At 45.8% G+C, this 19,859-nt stretch overlaps 1 protein-coding gene across 3 annotated transcripts in view; it reads right to left on the bottom strand.

Moving 5' to 3' along the window:
• Positions 1 to 17,388, bottom strand: part of FBLN5 (fibulin 5) — a 66,734-nt gene extending 49,346 nt beyond the window's left edge. The window contains exons 1-5 of one of the 3 annotated variants that reach the window (XM_007180862.3): positions 17,249 to 17,388; positions 16,877 to 17,085; positions 13,312 to 13,366; positions 11,085 to 11,136; positions 7,020 to 7,274 (exon numbers count right to left, since the gene is read on the bottom strand). In XM_007180862.3, the coding sequence (XP_007180924.1) occupies positions 7,020 to 7,274; positions 11,085 to 11,136; positions 13,312 to 13,366; positions 16,877 to 16,893 (379 nt within the window). In that variant the 5' untranslated portion in view covers positions 16,894 to 17,085; positions 17,249 to 17,388. Of the gene's footprint in view, positions 1 to 7,019; positions 7,275 to 11,084; positions 11,137 to 13,311; positions 13,367 to 16,353; positions 16,442 to 16,876 lie in introns of those variants that run through there. The other 2 variants (XM_057544434.1, XM_007180860.3) reach the window with 2 other exon arrangements.
• Between the last annotated feature and the right edge of the window lie 2,471 nt (positions 17,389 to 19,859).

The raw sequence follows: 19,859 nt of genomic DNA, 5'->3' as shown, positions 1-19,859 counted from the left end.
CGATGAAGCCATGGACCCTTTCTCAGAATAATGCTTTTAATTGCATACATTAAATTCACAGGATTATGAAAGAACCCAATTACACTGAAAGACAGTTATCAAAATATTTTTTAAACAAATGTGTAATATGTATAGTAATATACACGCTTCTTTATCAGTGACAAAAATTAGAAATGACAAGATTGGACAGCAGGTCTAAAATCTCCTACAATTTTGAAGTAATGGTAAGTGAGAATACCTCAAAATAATATTTCAAAATACATCAAAAACTTCAAAATATGTCAGAATAACTGGTAGAGCTGTAATGTGATGTATAAATATCCGTGTTTTTCTTGTTAATACTGCCACAGGTATTGCTAAGAGTCCTGTGGCTTAACTGCCTCTATAAAGAAAAATAATACTAAATTTCATTAGAAGTTAGTAGAGAAAAAAGACGAAAATGGATCCCCTAAATTCCATCCACAGACCCCATATTAAGACCCCTAATCCCTTCTTTTTACAGATAATAAACCTTAGGCCAGAGAAGCCAAGTGACTTTCTTAACGGCACACAGCTAATCTGGGATCAGAGTGCAGCCCTTACTGATGTCCTGTCTTTACCACTACAGCATGCTGCTTCAATTTAGGCTGTAAAAACATTTCTTTTGGATTTTTTTTGGTTTTGTTTTTAAACAAAAGTAATACATTCTTCTAACAGATTCATATAATATGGGAATTTCATTTAAAAAATAAAGTTTCTCCCTTTCTTTACATGCAGGCCTCTCTAAGAGTAGACAGATGGACAAGAGCCTTCCTGGACCAGCAGCGTCACATCATCCAGGAGCTTCTGCAAAATGCAGAACCTCAGGCCCCAGACCAGACCTGCAGAGTCAGATTCTGCATTTCCCCAGGTGACTCAGGGGCACATTCACGTCTAAGAAGAGCTGCTCTGAACAACCTCCTGGAGCCCCTTCTCTGCTGCATTCTCCTTGGAAGCACAAGTAACCCCAACCCCTGCCACTGAAAGCGGCAAGAATTCAACCCTCAACCCTCTAAAAGCCTTGCATTCTTAAGTCTAATTCCCAGAGGAAAGAATAAACAATAACAGAATGACAGGACTAGGCGTTTGGAGTAGGAGAGTTCATCACGGAATGATGAGATCTGACACAGTAAAAATAACATTATAACAGCTAACTGTTATTAACCCCTACTGAGAGCCAGACTCCATACTAGACCAGGCACATGGACTATCTCATTGAATTCTCACAAATATCCTACACTAATAGTTAATGCTGTCATCCCTATTTACAGATGGAAAAACTGAGGTTCAGAGAGGCTGAGCTGCTTGCTCACAGTCCCAGCCAATGATTGGGAGAGACCTGAAGCAAGATGGGACAACCTGAGTGGGGGTGCCGCATGTGAACAGGCTTGCTGAGGCCCAGTTCACAAGGACATCTGAGCAAACCTGACTGTGTCCCACCTCAATCCTGGGTCCCCCTCCTCACCAGGCCTGCCTGGTCCCGATGCCTTTAGCAGCTAAAGAACCGAGTGGTTTCTGCTTCCTGTACTCTCTTTCCAGTCTCATCCGGAGGACTTGGTTTCAAACCTGTATTAAAAAAGTAAGAAGAAAAGCCTGCAGGCGGTTGCCCCATCCAAACACTCTTGCCCTTGTCTTACCTGCGGGGTAGTTAATTGTTTTGTTCCACAATTAAATAAACCTAGCCTTTGCCGGCATCTCGAAGCATCTGACTGAAGTCTCATTAAGCACTGAACTGGGCAAAGCCCAGCAAGGTCTGCAAGGTGGGTGAGCACCACGCTCGGTTTTAGGTCATTTCAAAAGTTTTCAAGAACTAGGCCCCCAATACATTTTCAGACTAGATGACTCTCTACAGGTTATCTCAAGACCCTAGAATCTTTCTCAACATTTACCACGTGATATTCCGTGCAGACACTGGGCAAGATATTTTCACGTGTTATCTGTGAGGTAGGCATTGTTGTACCCATTTTACAGATGAGGAAACTGAGGCTCCAGTCTCACAGCCAGGAAGTGGCCAAACCAAGGTGAGAATCAAGGCCTGGCTGGCTTCCCAGTTCCAGCCCTCTCCACTCCAGCACACACAGCCTTCCCATCTCTGCCTTCTCTTCGAACTTCTCAGGAACCAATCAGAGGCCGCCTAGTAGTTCAGCTGCCTGTTCCGTGACTAATCTCCCTTCCTTGACGGAAAGCTCTGAAGACAGCCCCACGGCTGTGCCCAGACTCCCTGCCCCCTCAGTGCCTAAGCCAGAGCCTGGCACCAAAGAGGTGCTCTATAAACAGTGACTGAATACACGTTGGCTGGCTTTCAGGAAAAATAACTCAAGAGAAAGCCTCAGGCCAATGCCATTCATCTTCCAAAAGGATCCATTTGTGTTCCTCTCTGCCCGCCCAGGCCCTTTGATCAATGAGAAAACCCCAGGCCAGGAGGGAATATAAAGATATTGCTTGTAACTTCACAAATGACCAGAGGAATTCCTTCAGTCCCTGGGGTAGCGCGGCTCTAGTAAAAGGCTGCTTTCTCAGTTGTGAAACATTTCACGAGCATTAGTTATTGGTGGAGTCCCTAGATTTGACACTGATCCAAGCTGATTAGCAACGCCAGAACGAAGAATGTCCACCCAGAGTGGTGACGAGTTGAGCCCCAAACGGGACAAATATGCGTAAACAAGTGGCATCAACATTCAGGGACCCTAGCCAAAGGTCCTATTCTCAGAGGCAGTATGATGATAGAAAGGTTCCTTAACAGGGGTTCAAATCCCAGGTGCCCCAATTGCTCAGCTCGCCCTTCCCCGAGTCTTCAGCACCAACACTGTTAACTCCACAGCATTCTGCCTTTCCTGCATCAGCCCTTTCCTGGTTGCCAGTAACCATGTCTATCTGGCTCTCCATCCTCTGAGATGCTGACCACCAGATCTCCCAAGGGGCCAGCATCTGGGGGACACATTCTAACCAGCCATGAGTCCACCACCCTCATGGAAGTTGCCCTGGTGCTGAGCACCCCCAAGCCAAGATGCCAGTTTTCTTGATGACAAAGATTTTCTTGGTTCCTGAACTGTAATTCTTGGATTACTGCCTGCATCACTCTGCCTGCAAAGGTCCTGAGTGATCCAGATTTACATCTTGGGGCTTGTGGACTCAAATCTGAGGCCAAACTTTGTTCCAGAAAGAGCAGGGTCTAGTCACCTCCCAAGTGGAACACCAAACAGAGAGGTCAAGAAGGAAGCTCAGGGCTTCAGGGGACCCGGGCTCTGAGCCTGGCCCTGCCCAGCCTGCAGAGGCAGGGGACAAGGCAGGAAATTGCTGCCTTGAAAGTGGGTCCAAAACCCAGAAAGAGTAAGCCTCAGTGAAAAGTGTCCACTTGCTTTTTTTAAGGCAGACTTACTTACAGTTTATGGGAAGAAACCAGGGCATGGAAAGGACAAAAGAGCAAGGGCACTATGTAGGAAACAGTTGGCCCAAAACTTTAAACTTCAATTGGATCAAGTCTCTAGATTTAACTATTACCAGTTTACGGAAAAATAGAGGGGTTGAAGGAATACGTTAAATACCACCCCAAGAACACAAGCAGCAATATCCCAAATGTAGGAAATTCTACAGGACAAACGACTCAGCCTCTTCAACAAACACGTGGTAAGAGAGACAAAGAAGATTAAGAGATAGTTAAGAGATTTGTCAACCAAATGCAATCTGTAGACCTTGTTTGGATCTGATTTTAAAAGAAAACAATAGAAAGGGGACATTTATGAAATGACCAAGGAAAGTTGAATCCCACCCAGATATTTAACGATAAAAAGGAATTATTGTTGATTTTTGTAGGTTTGATAACGGTATTGTGACTATGATTTTTTGAAGAAGCTTTATCTCTTAGAGATACATTCTGAAGTATTTAAGGGTAAAATGATCTGATGCCTGAGATTTGTTTTAAATTGATCCACTGGGTCAGAGTAAAGAAGAAATGAGAGTGGGTCTGTGTTGACAATTACCAAACTGGGTGAAAAGTAGACAAGTGTTCATTATGATCTCTCTGCTTTTGTCTAGGTTCAAAGTTTTCAGAACAAAAATTTATTTACAAAAAAAAAAGAAGGCAAGAGAAGGCCCTAGTTTTTCATCATGGCTCCAGGACTGACTCTTGAGAGGCTTGAACAAACTTTTACCTCGCTGAGCCTCAGTTTCCTCATCCAGAGCCTGAATGGGTTCAAATCCTGGCTCGGCCCTCATTTGCTGTGTGACTTTGGACAGATTCTTAACCTCTCTGTGCTTCAGGGCCAACAGGAACGACAATAGTCCTACCGCAGGGGTTGTGGTGAGGATTCAACATGTTCATTCAGGTAAAGATCCTGGCATGCAGCACTACATGTTTGGTTTTATTCCTACTGCTGGTATCATTACTGTTGTTGATTATTTTCTACATTGAGGAGGAGGAGGAGGAGAAGGCCCCCTGGAGATGTGGTCCTCCTCTCGCAGAGCACCCAAGTTTTAGAAGCGTTTCCCAATTCTCCCCATCACACTGGAGCTGCTCACTCCAGCTTCCTCCCCAGGATCAGACCTACATTCTGGGAAACAGGGACACTCCTCCTCTGGCAGTGACAACCCCAATCACCTCCTTCTCCTTTCTCAACAATGTCCCCCTCTCGGTTCCTTTGGTTCCTCCCCCCTCCTCCCCCATCTCTGAGCCCTGCTTCCTTGTGGCCTGTTCCCAGGCCCACCTCTCTCATCCCTGTTCCCGCCCTTCTGGGGCCCCCTCCCCATGACTTCCCCTCTCATAATGCCCAGAAGGACCTGTGTAAACCAGAAAAGGCAGGGTGGGGTGAAGGGAGGTTGGAAGGAACCCGGGACTTATGAATGCATAAGGCTGAACTTTTTGGAAGTGGACGGGCCAGGTGCCAGAACTCCTAGGGTTCCTGGATCGTATTCTCCTTACAAAAGGGCCATTATGAAGACTCCACATCTCCCATGTGACAGGTTGGGGGCCTGTAAAAGTGCATGATGTCACAGGGACCAGGAGATGAACAGGGTTCCCAGCCGCATCTTATTCTCGAGGGCACTGGGATCCTGGAAAGAGGGCTGTGGGAGGGAGGGGGTGTTTCAGAGAGCCCCGTGGCCACGCCAGGCTGTTCCCCAAAAGGGGCCTGCAGGACTGCCCAAGACATCAGGGAGCCCTACAGCCACCCGAAGCCCCTCCCAAAAGCCTGGAGTGACTCGGCGGGTCACTCCACCCCCTTCCTCACTTCAAGACATGCACATGGTCACTCAGCTTATCCAGCCCCACAGGACATCTTGGAAGAGCATCACCCCACCTCCAACCTCTCTTTCTCTGCATTTGCTTCGGGATCATTTCTTTTCTACCAAACGAGAGAGGTCACATGGGCGAGTTAGGAAAATGTAGGCTGGTTGTCAGGAGAGCTGGACTCCCGTAATTACCTAACTTGGTGGAGCTCACATTCCCTTTTTTATAAAAGGAAGAGGCTGCAGTTAAAGGCTGTTAAAGTCCCTGCCAGTTACAGCGGTCTATTGTTCTACTGGTTGTAAGGAAGTACGTTACTATCTTCCCCACCAGCACTTCAGTCCACGGCTTGATTCAGTCTACTCTTTCCCGTGAACACTCATATATGTTCAAAGTGACCATAGGCCAGCTCCCTGCCCACCCCCCCACACACACATACACACACACACACACACACCCCTTGAGACCAGTAAGAATAGAGAAGTTTAGTTAAGGTGTATCCAATTTCCCTTTTAGCTCTGAATGACACTTGTTTGCACATTATTTCCATGTAGTCAAATGGAAATGCACTCATTTGCATGAACATATAGAAGACATTACAAAATCACCAACACAGCCTCTCTAACAGTGGGTTACAGCTCAACACTTCAGAACCCTGAAATGGGACCAAAAAAAATCTCACTAAGTAGACTGATGGTCTACCAAACTTTCAGGGTATAGGAAGGAAATATTAGAATTTCAATTCATATTTATTTTGATCACATCCTTTAAATTTTCCTATCTCTTACATATACTTTACACTCCTCCAACCATATTAGAATAACAGGATATGCATGTAATTTATAAACATGCATACAGTAAGGGTCCAGGCTCAGAAAGATTTTGCAGATGGGGTGCATGATCAAAAAACTTTGGAGCCATCATCACTCTAGACCATCTCCCAAAGCTGGAGACAGTTGCAAAGTTTTGGTCCAACCAAAGCTGAAGCAACAAGGGAGGATCCCAGGTAAACCTCCACCAAGGCCACACTGGCCAACAGAGCACCAGTGCATACCAGGGCACCTGTCACACCACTTGCCAACAGCCTGGGGACATCATGGCATATGGTGCCTCCTTCCCCCCCAAGGTCCACTCTTGCTACAAGCTCCCATCAGCGAGGTTCCTTTTGGTCAAAAGAACCCTGGTCCCCACCCAAGGAACCCACTTTCTTTCCAGAACAGTTGGCCGTGGCCCTCAAGGCTTCTTTTGTTTCAGGAGCAAACGTTCCATTCAAGGGTGAGTGACGCTGAAGACCCTAGAAAGCTGGTCCTTTCTAGATCTTCTCTCTGGGATTCACTTACTACATCTGACCAGATATATTTGTTATCGAAGAGAGAAAACATGACCTTGGTCTTCAAACAGATAGATGATAGATATGATCTAAAGGCAGATAGACAGATACATAGATGAATGATTGACAGATAGATGACAGATAGATGATAGATGATAGGTAGATAGATCGATAGATAGATACATAGACGATAGACAGATAGATAGATGAAAATAAAGAAAAAACAAATTGGCTTTCTGGAGGACTATCAATGAGACAGCAAACTAAACTCCTCCCTAGGTGGGAGGGTACCCAGAGACACAGGCTGCTAAGAGTGAAAGAACCGTATAGAACATAGGTTGTTTCACTGGTTCATTGCATGGGAACTGACTTCCCATTGGGGGTTGACCTGCTACACTAGGACGATGCCTTCACCGATGGAGAGGAAGCCTAGGACGCTGGGCTACTCACCTACACACTGGTTGCCTTCATCCATCTGGTATCCAAGGCGACACATGAGAGGTCTCGAAATCGTGGGGTAGTTTGGAGCTGACAGCGGGGGTGCAGCTGCTGGGTACGGACCTGAGTAGGGGTTGGAGTAGGGGTTGGAGTAGGGCCCTCGATACACTGGGTTTGTTCGGGGGATGCATAAATACCCGCCGTTTTGGTTAACACACATCATGTCTCCTCGGCAGGCCTCGGGGATGGTCCGGCACTCATCAATATCTGCAAGGGCCACAGAAAGGACAGGCGTTAATGGCCCCTTGGCCACATTGTGCAAATTTCAGCAGATCTCTGTACCAAGAACGCCATGAAGGACCCCAAAACACTCTTTACCAGAATCTGCTCCCAAACATGTAGGGCTGTGCCTGGCAGCTACTCCCCAAATATTGGCTGAACTGAATCAAATTGACAAGTGTCACCCAAACATCAGCCATCAAATACCATCATCGTGACATTTGGGCCATAGCTACCAAAACCTGTACTGTCACATGCTTAATACTTTTCTCTTAAATGAACCCACATTGAAAACCCAAGTTGGGACTTCCCTGACGGTCCAGTGGTTAAGACATCGCCTTCCAATGCAGGGGGTGTGGGTTTGCATCCCTGGTCAGGGAGCTAAGATCCCACAGGCCTCGGGGCTCAAAACCCAAAACATAAAACAGAAGCAATATTGTAACAAATTCAATAAAGACTTTAAAAATGGGCCACATAAAAAAAAAAGAAAGAAAAAGAAACCCAAGTAAACATATTTTTTTCATCTTACATCACGACAGCAAATGAAAAAAACCCTATCAATGATCAAAAATAGAAGGTAAGTAAAAATAAATATATAACTATCAAAATAAAGATTGTTTACCTGTGGATGAATCACCTAAAAACATCTCAGGTACTCTTTTGTGTCCATATGACACTCGGGAAATGCTGGGATGGACCTAATAATTGTACCCACTTCTACTCCAAATAACGGCTGGGCAGGGAGAAAGAGTCCGCTGCATCCAGAAAGACAAGGCTTGGCCGAGAGCTAGTTTCTTATTAGGAAAGCAGAGGCTTACTTGAGAGTCGGCTCACACCGTGCCAACAAACAGGGCCCGTTTCCAGCCAGGCTGGTGCTCTGCTTGTTGTGTCTAGAGCGGGGTGTGGGAGTGGCAGGGGGGTAGGTTCTCTAGAAAATCAGCCTTGCGGGGCCAGGGACAGGGGAGGCCTGAACTGAGGGGCCAGCATGAGCAGCTGCCCTGACCCCCCGCACCGGGGCCTCCCACCAGCCTTGGGGTCTGCTCCATGTGGGGCTGGAGGCTGGGAGAGAGAGGCCGGAACCCTGACCGCTCACCCCAGCCACCTCATCTGAGACTCGTGCCAACTCCCGCCTCGGGAAAGGGAAGCGTGGAGTCCCATTTTCCAGCTGTAAGCCTGAAAGCGTCATTAAAACTGGTGGGCCACAAAAGACGGCTGTCGCCCCTCTCTGCATCCCTTGGCACAATCTCAACCCCCTTCACCTTAAGTCAAAGTGTGAGCCTAGAGCTTCCAAGGTGAGGCTTTTTTCCCCACCATCCATCATTCTTTTCAACCCTAACTAAGCTCAGAGACTACAAATGATTTGGCCTAAATCAAATATCATTAAAAAGGTAAATATATCCCCGAGGGGACAGCCTTATTCCTTTTCTATACCCTATGCTCCATCCACAACAAACTAGTCTATACTCTGTATGTCTTTTCAATGCCCTGGTCTTTGCTTATGCTGTTCCTACTACCTGGGACGCTATTTCTCAGGATCCTATTCGTCCTTCAATACCCAATTCAAATGTGACCTCCGTGAAGGCTTTCTTTATTGACCTCAGACATAAGGCATCACTCTCTCCCCTACTTCTGCAGGGCTGATTGCTTTTACCTCATCTTGACAGTAACTTTATTCTACCCTGTACAGTTTACTCCATCTAGACCTACCTCTCCCACTAGATGGAGAGCTAGGAGAACAGCCCCAAAATGTCTGTCCTCTTCCTTGGAAACTGTAGCTACATTAGGTTACATGGCAAAGGGGAATTAGGTATGGATGGAATGGAATTAAAGTTGCTAATCAGAAGACCTTGAGATGGGGACTTCCCTGGTGGCACAGTGGTTAAGAATCCGCCTGCCAATGCAGGGGACACGGGTTCGAGCCCTGGTCCGGGAAGATCCCACCTGCCACGGAGCGACTAAGCCCGTGCACCACAACTACAGAGCCTGTGCTCTAGAGCCCGTGAGCCACAACTATGAGCCTGCATGCCACATCTACTGAAGCCTGTGCGCCTAGAGTCCGTGCTCTGCAACGAGAAGCCACCGCACTGAGAAGCCCGCGCACTGCAACAAAGAGTAGCCACAACTAGAGAAAGCCGGCGGGCTGCAACGAAGACCCAACACAGCCAAAAATAAACAAAATTTTTTTAAAAAGGGTTCTCTTAAAAATAATAATAATAATCTTAAAAAAAAAAAAGAAGAGCTTGAGATGGGGGAATTATCTGGGATTATCTGAGTGGGCCCAGTGAAATCACACAAATCCTTAAAAGTAGAAGAAGAGGCAGAAGGACTGGTCAGAGAGATGAGACAACAGAAACATGTGAGGGACTTAACTTGCTGGCTTTGAAGACGGAGGAGGGGGCCATGAGCCAAGGAAGAGGGTGGCCTCTAGAAACTGTGAAAGGCCTTCAGCCAACAGCCAGCAAGGAACCAGGGGCCTCAGTCCTACAACCACAAGAAACTGAGTTCTGTGGGAATGTAAATCCATGCAGCCACTATGGAAGACAGTGTGGAGGTCCCTCCAAAAATTAAACCTAGAAATACCATATGATCCAGCAATTCCACTTCTGGGTATATATCCAAAGGAAATGAAAACAGAATCTTGAAGGGATATCTGTACTGCCATGTTGATTGAAGCACTATTCACAATAGCCAAAATATGGAAACAACCTAAATGTGCATCAGTGGATAAAGATTTGGGATGGATAGATAGATAGATAGATAGATAGATAGATGTGATATTATTAATATTATCATCCTATGAATAATATAATATTAATAATAATCATATGAATATTACTCAGCCATGAGAAAGAAGGAAAACCTGCCATTTGCAGCAACATGGAAGGACCTTGAGGGCATTATGCTACGTGAAATAAGGCAGACAGAGAAAGACAAATGCTACATGATATCACTTATGTGTGGAATCCAAAAAGCCAAACTTACAGAAATAGAGAATAGAATGGTGGTTATCAGGGGCTGGGGGGTGGGGGAAATGGGGAGATGTATAGGGTACAAACTTCCAGTTAGAAGATAACTTCTAAGGAAATAATGCACAGTATTGTGATTATAATGAACAACACTGTATTGCATACTTGAAAAATGCTAAGAGAGTAAATCCTGAATGTTCTCAACACAAAAAAGAAATGGTAATTATGTGATGTGAGGGAGGTGTGAGCTAAGCTACAGTGGTCATCACATTGTAATACATAAGTGTATCAAGTCAACACATTGCACACCTTAAACTTACACAATGTTGTATGTCAATTACATCTCAATTTTTAAAAAACAGAAACTGAATTCTGCCAACAATATGCATGAGCAAGAAAATGGATTCTTCCCTCAAGCCTCCAGAAAAGAACACCGCCCTGCCATCACCTCAATGTTAGCCTGGTAGAACTCCCATCGGGCTTTTGACCTGCGCACCTGTGAGATCATATATTTGTGTTGTTTAAGCCACTAAGGCTTGTGGCAATTTGTAAAGGCAGCCCTAGGAAACTGATACAGATGGAGAGCTCCTTGAGGCTGGGGATCAATTCTTCCTCATCTTTGCCCTGTCGCAGGGCTTACCCAGTGCCAGGCACAAAGAAGGTGATCAATGGAAGGGTGTCGTTGATTTCAACCATACCGTGGCACTGTTTTCTTCCACGGGCAAGGCTGACACAGATTTGACAATACTGAATGACGGCTGAGACAGAAATGGTCCTGTGATCGGGCTGTCCCTGCATCCCACCCAGAGAAGGATCTTCAGTGGCCTCCTACCTAAACACTGTCCTGACGAGCGGTCCAGGTCAAAGCCGTTAGTGCACTGTTGCTGCAGGAAGGGAGAGAGAGAAACAGGAGAGGTCATTTTGCTTACTTACCTTTTTTTTTTTCTTTCACTATAAAAGTATTCTAACTGCATCACAGGAGGTAAGGAAAATGGTTAAAGAAACAAGGCATTTATAATACCAACATCTGTGTTATAACCCCTATTTGTCCCTTTTTTGGGTATTTTCTTACAATCATTTTACACTTTAGCATTACTTTTTAAGCCCCTGCATCATTGCTTCAAAACGCCCATTTTTAGCAGATGGTTATGGGGACTTCTTCCTGCTCTGGTCATGAAGAGCAATATTAATCGCATCTGATCTGCCCAGTGAGGCTTGCCCTGTGCTCAGCCCTTTCTGAGAGAGGATAAGACTGCTTTTAAGGGCAACCACTCTCTTTCTTTGGGTGCTATTTAACCGCTTTTCAGTACCCGGCATGAATTCTTCGCCCCCTATGAAATCCTCGACCTGATTACGAGGTCTGTGTATAAAATAAATCTGCACAGTGATGTAGTCAGTTTTCTAAGAAAAATAGAATTGGGGAAATTCTTCCATTTTAACCTCAGGAAGACAATTACACAAAGATGAGATGCTTCCAGAGACCGCCAGGTCTCAAAAGTCCCTGAGGGCTGCAGGCTTCACATACAACTTGACTTACAACTTCATGTATTTAGAAAAATCTCATGGGATCAACAATCACCCCTAGAGTTGACATGTTATAGGAATAAGTCAAGGAGGTGTGGTTTTGCCTGTGGGGGTCCCTTCCCTGGCCTTCCCTACGGTTTATGGGATTCAACTTCCTTGAGCTATGCGCTGGTTTGTGGAGATGATAGATTTAGCCTGCATTCCTGGGAGTGGGTTCAGGCACCTTAGGGCCTTGGGGCAAAAGAAATGGAGCGAATGAGCCAGGAGGTGTTGCCATAAAGTCCAGGAAACCAAGAGACTCGAGTTGCAGCCCTGGCTCACCAACTAAGTGCAGGTGTGGGTTCAAGTCCACTGCCTGGCTTCAGATTCTCACTCTAGCCCCTACTCACTGCATAACTTTTCTATGCCTCAGTTTCCTCATCTGTAAAATGGAGAGGCTACTACTTACTTCAGAGTGGTTGTAAGGAGTAAATTGTTAGCGCACGTAAAGTGCCTATAGTGCAATAAACACTATACTATAACCCGCGCCCTCTCTGGATCTAGATGTTAACTGTCACCACAGAGGTAGATCAGAGGATGCCAAGGTCCTTCCAAGGTCTAAAAGTCTTTGGTACTCTTCCCGAGATTCTTTCCACCTCCAGTGAAATATATTTCAAAATTCTTAATATGAAGGGAAAAAACATTTAAAGGGTGTGATCAAAATAAATATGAATTGAAATTCTAAGATTTCCCTCCTATACCCTGAAAGTTTGGGAGACCATCAGTCTACTTAGTGAGATTTTTGTTGGTTCCATTTCAGGGCTCTGAACTGTTGAGCTGTAACCCACTGTTAGAGAGGCTGTGTTGGTGACTTTGTAATGTCTTCTATATGTTCATGCAAATGAATGTGCATTTCCATTTGACTACATGGTCCCTCAGCCCTGCTCAGAGGTGGGGCTTCTCTCATTTCTGAGCTAGAGATGCAGAGGGGCTGCCCTGGGCTCCTCAGGAGGGATCTGTCCACATTTCTCAAGGGCTGACACAACCGTCACTTTGTAAAGTCAGGGACGGTGCAGTCTTCTCTGCACAGCCTCCCAGGAACACAAGCTCCCCCTACACACTCCTCCCAGGGGCCCGGGCCAGAGGTGGGTCCTCACGGGTTGGGCGCTGAGATGCCCCACAACTGCATGTCGGCCACACATACCCACGTGGGCCACATGCAGGCACCGAAGGGGCACCATTGCCCAGAAACACTAGAACACGCTTGACTTTTTAACACTTACACTAAGTCAAGACCCCCCAGCCCCACCAAAGGGACAGCAATGAGGCAGCATGATCTGATTATAAGAGTCTTGGATTGGGAACCAGGACACCGAGGTCCAGCCCTGCCGCTTATATACTACGTCACCTGGGGCAAGTCTCAACTTCCCTGAGCCCCAGCTTTAATCTCTGTACAATGAAGAGCTCGGTTTAGGTAAACAACACAATGCGTGGCTGGACACCCTCGCCCTGGTTTTTAACACACTTCCTGATAAGTAACAAAATAAAAGTCTTACCTGTGCATTCCCAGGACTTGGAAGACAGAGAGCCAGAATGGTCACAGTGAGTATCCTGTGGAGGAGCAAGAAGTCAATATAAATGCTCAGGATACTCCCTGGACCCAGGTCTGGGGTAACATGTGCCTCTCTAGCTGCCTGTGTGTTTACAATGATGACTTCACCTTGTGCTTGTCTTTGGGCAGGGGGATGGGGGGCGATGTTCCAGAGAGGCCGGAGAAACTCCAGATGCCCCAACCACCCCAAACAGAACCGTGCCCCCTCCACTGGTTTCATATGTTGGGATAATGTGTTAGGTGGCATTTTTTTAGATAAAGGGTCTTGCTGCTTCAAAGAACAAATCTAACGCCCACCGCCATGGTATTAACAATGTATTCACCAGCTGCTTGGCCTTTACTCCTGACACAAGCGGACCTGCCTGAGTTTTGAACGTCTTCATTCCGCAATGACTACAGTGTGAAGGAGCCGTCGTGCCCTCGGATGATGAGAGGAAAGGAAAGTACAAACGTGAAGCACGTGAGTTCCACGGAACAGAGGTGTCACGGGGAAAGAACGCACGTGCCCCCAGGGCGCGCCTCACACAGACCCTGATGGAGGAGAGGCCGCGGGGACCTGGGCAGCCCCAAGAAGGAGCACAGCTTACACTTAGGAGGAGGTGTCAAGAAACTGTGTTTCTGCATAAGCCACCAACCCCTGAACCTGCGATTTCTACTCTTCATCATTCACAAGCTGCTATCCAACAAAATCGTGGTCGCCAATTAGCTTTAAAGATACAAAATCAATACCACCTCACATCCAACAGGATGGCTACAACCAAAAAAGCCAAAAGCTGGTGAGGGTGTGGAGAAACTGGGAACCCTTGTGCACTGTTGGTGGGAATGTACGTTGGTGCAGCCACTATGGAAAACAGTCTGGAGGTTCCTCAAAAAATTAAAAATGGAACTACTATATGATCCAGCAATCCCACTTCTGGGTATATATACAAAAGAATTGAAAACAGGGTCTCAAAGAGATATTTGTACACCCATGTTCATAGCAGCATTATTCACAATAGCCAAAGGGTGGAAGCAACCCAAGTGTCCATCAACAAATGAATAAACAATGTGTTATATACATGCAATGGAATACTACTCAGCCTTAAAAAGGAAAGAAACTCTGACAAGTGCTACAACATGGATGAACCTTGAGGACATTATGCTAAGTGAAATAAGCCAGCCACAAAAAGACAGATACTGTTTGATTCCACTTATATGAAGGACTGACAGCAATCAAAATTACAGACAGAAAGCAGAATGGTGGCTGTCAGGGGCAGGGGGAGGAGGGATTAGGGAGGTGTTTATGGGTATAGAATTTCAATTTTTCAAGATGAAAAGCGTTCTGGAGATTGATTGCGCAACACTGTGAATGTACTTAACACTACTGAACTGGACCCTTGAAAATTGTTAAGGTGGTTAAAAAAAATCTATGCAAATACAGAGCTTTATTTTGTGCTGTTATTATTGAGTTCAACAGGGGTTTATCTGAGTAATTACTAGCTGCGAGCATGGACCCTAGGTAGGCAGAAAAACTACAAAACTATGACCCAGATGCTGCCCTGGAGAGCTGGTGGGGGAGCCACATGAACCAATAATGTCTACACCCTTTGGTTAGGGCACTGATAGAAATGCCCACTGAGTGCCAGGGCAGCCAGGCAGGGGGTAGGGAATGGAAGGTCAGGGAAGGCTTCCTGGAGGAGGTGATCTCAAAGCCTTCTTCAGTAATTCAGTGGACCTGGGACCTGGTTGGATTTAGTGACCTGTTACTGTCAATGTACACCTTCACTTTACAATCCCTCCCTTCAGAAAAAGAGCGTTCAATAGACTGCAAAACTCACTCAATCCATGACAGAAGGCTCATATGAATCAGCAACCCCGGGGTACTTGGAGGGCCCCAGAATCAAGGCGACATCCAGAGGAAACAGGACCCTAATGTGGTGTTGGGAGAGGCAAGCCCACTTCCTTCATCTAGTCCTTAATCCAAAGAATAAAGACCCTGGAAGCCCACAAGTTTTCCTTTCATTTGAGTGCCTGCGTGAGCCAGATTCTAGAACACTGGAGACAGCTCTGACCTTATAAAGTGCAGAGCCAAATCCCAGGGCTTTTTGATATTCGCAACAGCCAGATTTATATCTGGAAGGAATGAAAGAACAATAACAAATTTATTTTCCAGGCTGTATATTATGAATTTCAACGTTTTCCTGTTTCTTCACATGAAGTTTCCTTCTGGTTGGTTATAAAACCCTGTCTCGTTTTTGTTGGAGACAGGACAGGCTGACTGAACGCAGTGGACTTCAAGACCTAGTGGAAAAGGCATGCTAACCCATTTCTCCCCCTACCCCGCCTCCCCTACTCCCTTTGGCTAGAGGGCAGTCCTGGGACAGGTCTCCTCTGAGAAACCCCATCTCAAGCCCGGCCTCCTGCAAGGGCCACAGCTGGGGCCTGGGGGCCAAGTAAACTCCAGGCTTAACTGAGACGGCTTCCCGAAAATGACATAACATTCAGGCATTGCTGCTCTCACAGCGTCACCCATAGCTGCACTTTGTCATGAAAAACTCTAGAAAACTCCAAAATAAATTAACTATAAGAATTTTGGGGATCCTTTGATGCTCATAACTGGTCCCCGGAACTTTCAAAAGCAGGTGGGTCCACCTATTTTGGGCTCCATCCTCAAGTGGGAGGAAAGCTGGGCAGGGGTGGGCGTGGGGATGGAGGTGGGGGACCAACTGAATCTCACAGGGCTGTCTGTCAGAGAAGTGCTGGTCCCCGATCCAGGATGACAGGATTACAGCTTCGTTTTCAGCACACACACACACACACACACACACACACGCATGAATGCACACGCACGCACGCACGCACGCACACACTTTGTCTAAAGCAGCTACGTTTTCAAGAGTGCGCTGGATAAAAACTGCAGATGTAATCTAGATAAAATTCTTCAAGCTTTAACGATCACTTGACTGGAACTTCAATTTCCTTAAGGAATATCAAAATGTTTGCTTACATGCATTTCTGTCTGCAGTCCCCACTTTTCATTGGCTCGAGACTTCTGGGTCGCATGCCCTTTCAGAATCCCACACAGACATAGAGCAAATCCAGCCCCGGGATGTGCAGCTAGCCCGTTCGCTTGTCCAACAGCCGATGCAGCAAAATAATTGCTAGTGAACTAGTAATTGATCTCTCAAATTAAAAAAAAAAAAAACTTAAAAAAATAATTTAAACGGCACACAAATTTGCTGCCCTTTCGGAAAAGAAAGAAAGAATCAGGCTCTGAGATTTTTGCCGACCTCTGTCGGATGCTGGCTTCTGAAACTGTCTTATAAAATACCCACTCCCAAAAGAAGGCTTCAAGATGGAAATTACAGAGGCGCAGCTTTTTACAATTAACAATATCATTGCATCACTAGCTAATGTCTTTTCCAACATCCTGACACAGCCTGAATCACGGCCATAGCCATTTTCCACCCATCGGGTTTTCAGTAAGGTTTCCAGACCCTGGAGGAAAAAATCCGGAGCAGAGAACGTACCTTTTTAATCCTGGCATGTCCAAGATGCGTGGGCAGGAGAAGCAAGGGGGAAAAGAGGGAGAGCTCTCAGCGCGGGACCCTCGGAGCAGTTCCTGAACTTCGGCCTCCTCTGGGCCTGTGGGGCTCGCCGATACTTTTATTCCAGGGGGGGACGAGCGAGGCGAGGAGAGGACAAGGGGAGAGCCTGGGTCCTCCGAGCCACTGGAGAGCTGACAGAGAAAGCACCTGGTTTTGCTTAGCCCTCTTCAGTAATTCAGCATTAAACCAATTGGAGGAGGAATGTTAAAAATGAACACTTCATTTTCTAAGTATGTTAAACAATGCAAATGGGGCCTCAGTCTGGACACAGCTGGTTCAGATTACAGCACTCACCAACTGGCTAGACTCCTCACAACAATCTTGGGGCGTCTGCCAGGACCAAGTGCTCAGCGCTGGGAGGAGAGCCCTTTCCCGGGCGGCAGAGCAGCCACTCTCGGGATCCCAGCATCTCTACGGGAGGCGATTGGCGGGCAAGTGCAGGAGGGTGGGGTGCGGTGCGGGGTGGGGTGCTGGGAGGACCTGTTGACCCTTTACTTCCCACCCGGGGAGGAGGTCCCCAGGCTGGGCGGTCGTGGCTGAGGCGGGGGCGGGGATCCAGAGCATCTGCACTTGGTCGTGGCATTGGGACACCCATGAAAGTTATTCCCCTCCGGGAGAGGAAGAACTTGAACTCATGACAAACACAGCGACAGGGACTAGAGTCTTTTGATTTATTGGGAAACCAGACCCAATGAAGCAGAGGCTTGGGGTAAGCGGCAGGAGACACGGTTTTCCAGAAGAAGGGGTGGGGAGCCTGAGGGGGTGGGAAAGAGGAGGAGGATGGAAATTGGCTGACACTTATTCAAGACGTCAGCTTGTGCAACGCAAACCTTGGGGAGGACACTCTCCCCGGCCCGCCCTCATCCCCTGATTCTCACGGGCCTGTTCTTGCTTTAAGAATTGTCCATGGACCGAATCAACATGTTGTACACCTTAAACTTACACAATGTTATATGTCAATGATATCTCAATAAAGCTGGACAAACATTTTTAATTGAAAAAAAAAGTGTCCCTTGGCTTGAAAGTGATTTTAACAAGTAACAAGGTGATTTGAAAAGACAAAAGGACAGTCAGGGAAAGCAGAATGATGGATAATAATAATAACAAAAGCTCTTTGCTAAGTCCTTTACATTTGTTGTATTGGTGGTTTCACATTATTTCTTTTTCCTTCTTTCTTTCCCCCCCCCCTTTTTTTTTAAGCATTAGATCCCTTTTTATCCAATGAAATCTTACCAAAGACACTATTCTTTAAAAGACGAAAATGGATTGGCAGTAGTCCAAGCCCCTGCTTCCCCACCTGCATCATCCCTTGGGCTCCTCAACACAGCCCTACCTCCAGCTGGGAAAGCACTGATGAGGTCCTTTCTCCTCATGATAACTCTGTGCAGTAGGAATTATTACCTCCATTGTATTGGAGGGGGTTAAGAGAGGTTAGGTAACTTCCCCATGGCCACACAGCTATTCGTTGATACCGCTGAGACTCCAAAGTCTGCATATATAGCCTTTTTAAAGGGCATTTTTTTTGGTAAGTAAACGGAATCCTACTTATGAAAATACATTCAACGAGAAAGGCAAAATGTTGATAGTTGTTGAAGCTGAGTGACCATTATACTATTCTATTTACTTTATATGTGTTGTACATTTCCCATAATAAAATATTTTAAAAATATATTATATTTACAAGGTTATTCCTTGCTCCCATTGCTTGGAATAGCAAAAAGAGTATAAAGAGCCTTATCATCCATCAATTAGGCATCGATAGGGTTAAAGTAAGGGACTTCCAAAAATAGACTATTGTGCAACCAATACAAAAAAGTGGACATATGAGAGTACATATTGGATGACACCTTTGATATAGAATTCAAAATGAGGTAGTGACTGGGAGGGGGCACAAAGGACCTTCTGGGTGCTGGTAATATTCTAATTATTCATCTGGATGCTGGTTCCACAGGGGTGCATACACTTAAGATTTGTGAAGTCTTATGTATGTTACACTTTATTTTAAAAAAGAAAAAGACTGAAGGAGTTCCTTATGGGCTGGTATTGAAAGACTTCCAATAAATTTTGTAGGTCAAAATTGTAGAATATCGGTAATTTCACATCGATCAAACTAGTACATTAATAAGTGTAACAATAAGTTGTAGAACTGTGTGTAAAGCATGCCACCGTTTGAGAATAATGTATATACACAAGTTCTTGCTTGCATGTGTATAGAGAAGACCTCTCCAGAAGGATATAGGAGAAGCTGTTAGCATTGTTTGTCTCCTAGGAAGGAAACTGGGTAGGCGGCTGGGGAAGAGATGTGAGAGGAGAATTAGCCCTTCCCTGCTCACCTTTTGCTATAATTTGAATTGTGTACCATGTACCATATTTTGTACCTATTCAAAATATGAGGTTAATTTAATTTAATAATATACTCTATTTGTGTAGAGCTCTTTGGTGGGGTAAGGAAGAGTTTTTTTTTTTGTTTTTTGGGGTTTTAAAAAAATATTTATTTATTATTTATTTGGTTGTGCCAGGTCTTAGTTGTGGCTCGTGGGTTCCTTAGTTGTAGCATGGGCACTCTTAGTTGTGGCATGCATGTGGGATCTAGTTCCCCAACCAGGGATCGAACCTGGGTCCCCTGCATTGGGAGCGCAGAGTCTTAACCACTGTGCCATCAGGGAAGTCCCTAGGAAGAGTTTTAGATGACTTAGTCCATTACCTCACTTATACTATCAACCCTTCTGAAGGATAAGGAGGGAGAGGAAATCAGTATGACTGTTCTCTACATGAGCAAATGGAGAGCCTTGAAAGCAAAACTGTCCAGAGACCCATCTTGGACCAGAGATTGCTCCCACCTTAAAACTCTAGGGTTGGAAGAGGGGAGAGAATAAGAGTTCCAATAAAATTCTGAGCCTTGATT

Source organism: Balaenoptera acutorostrata, chromosome 3, assembly GCF_949987535.1.
Source record: "Balaenoptera acutorostrata chromosome 3, mBalAcu1.1, whole genome shotgun sequence".
Lineage (NCBI taxonomy): Eukaryota > Metazoa > Chordata > Mammalia > Artiodactyla > Balaenopteridae > Balaenoptera > Balaenoptera acutorostrata.
The sequence above is the reverse complement of the archived record's forward strand: the minus strand, read 5'-3'. Positions and strand labels throughout refer to the sequence as shown.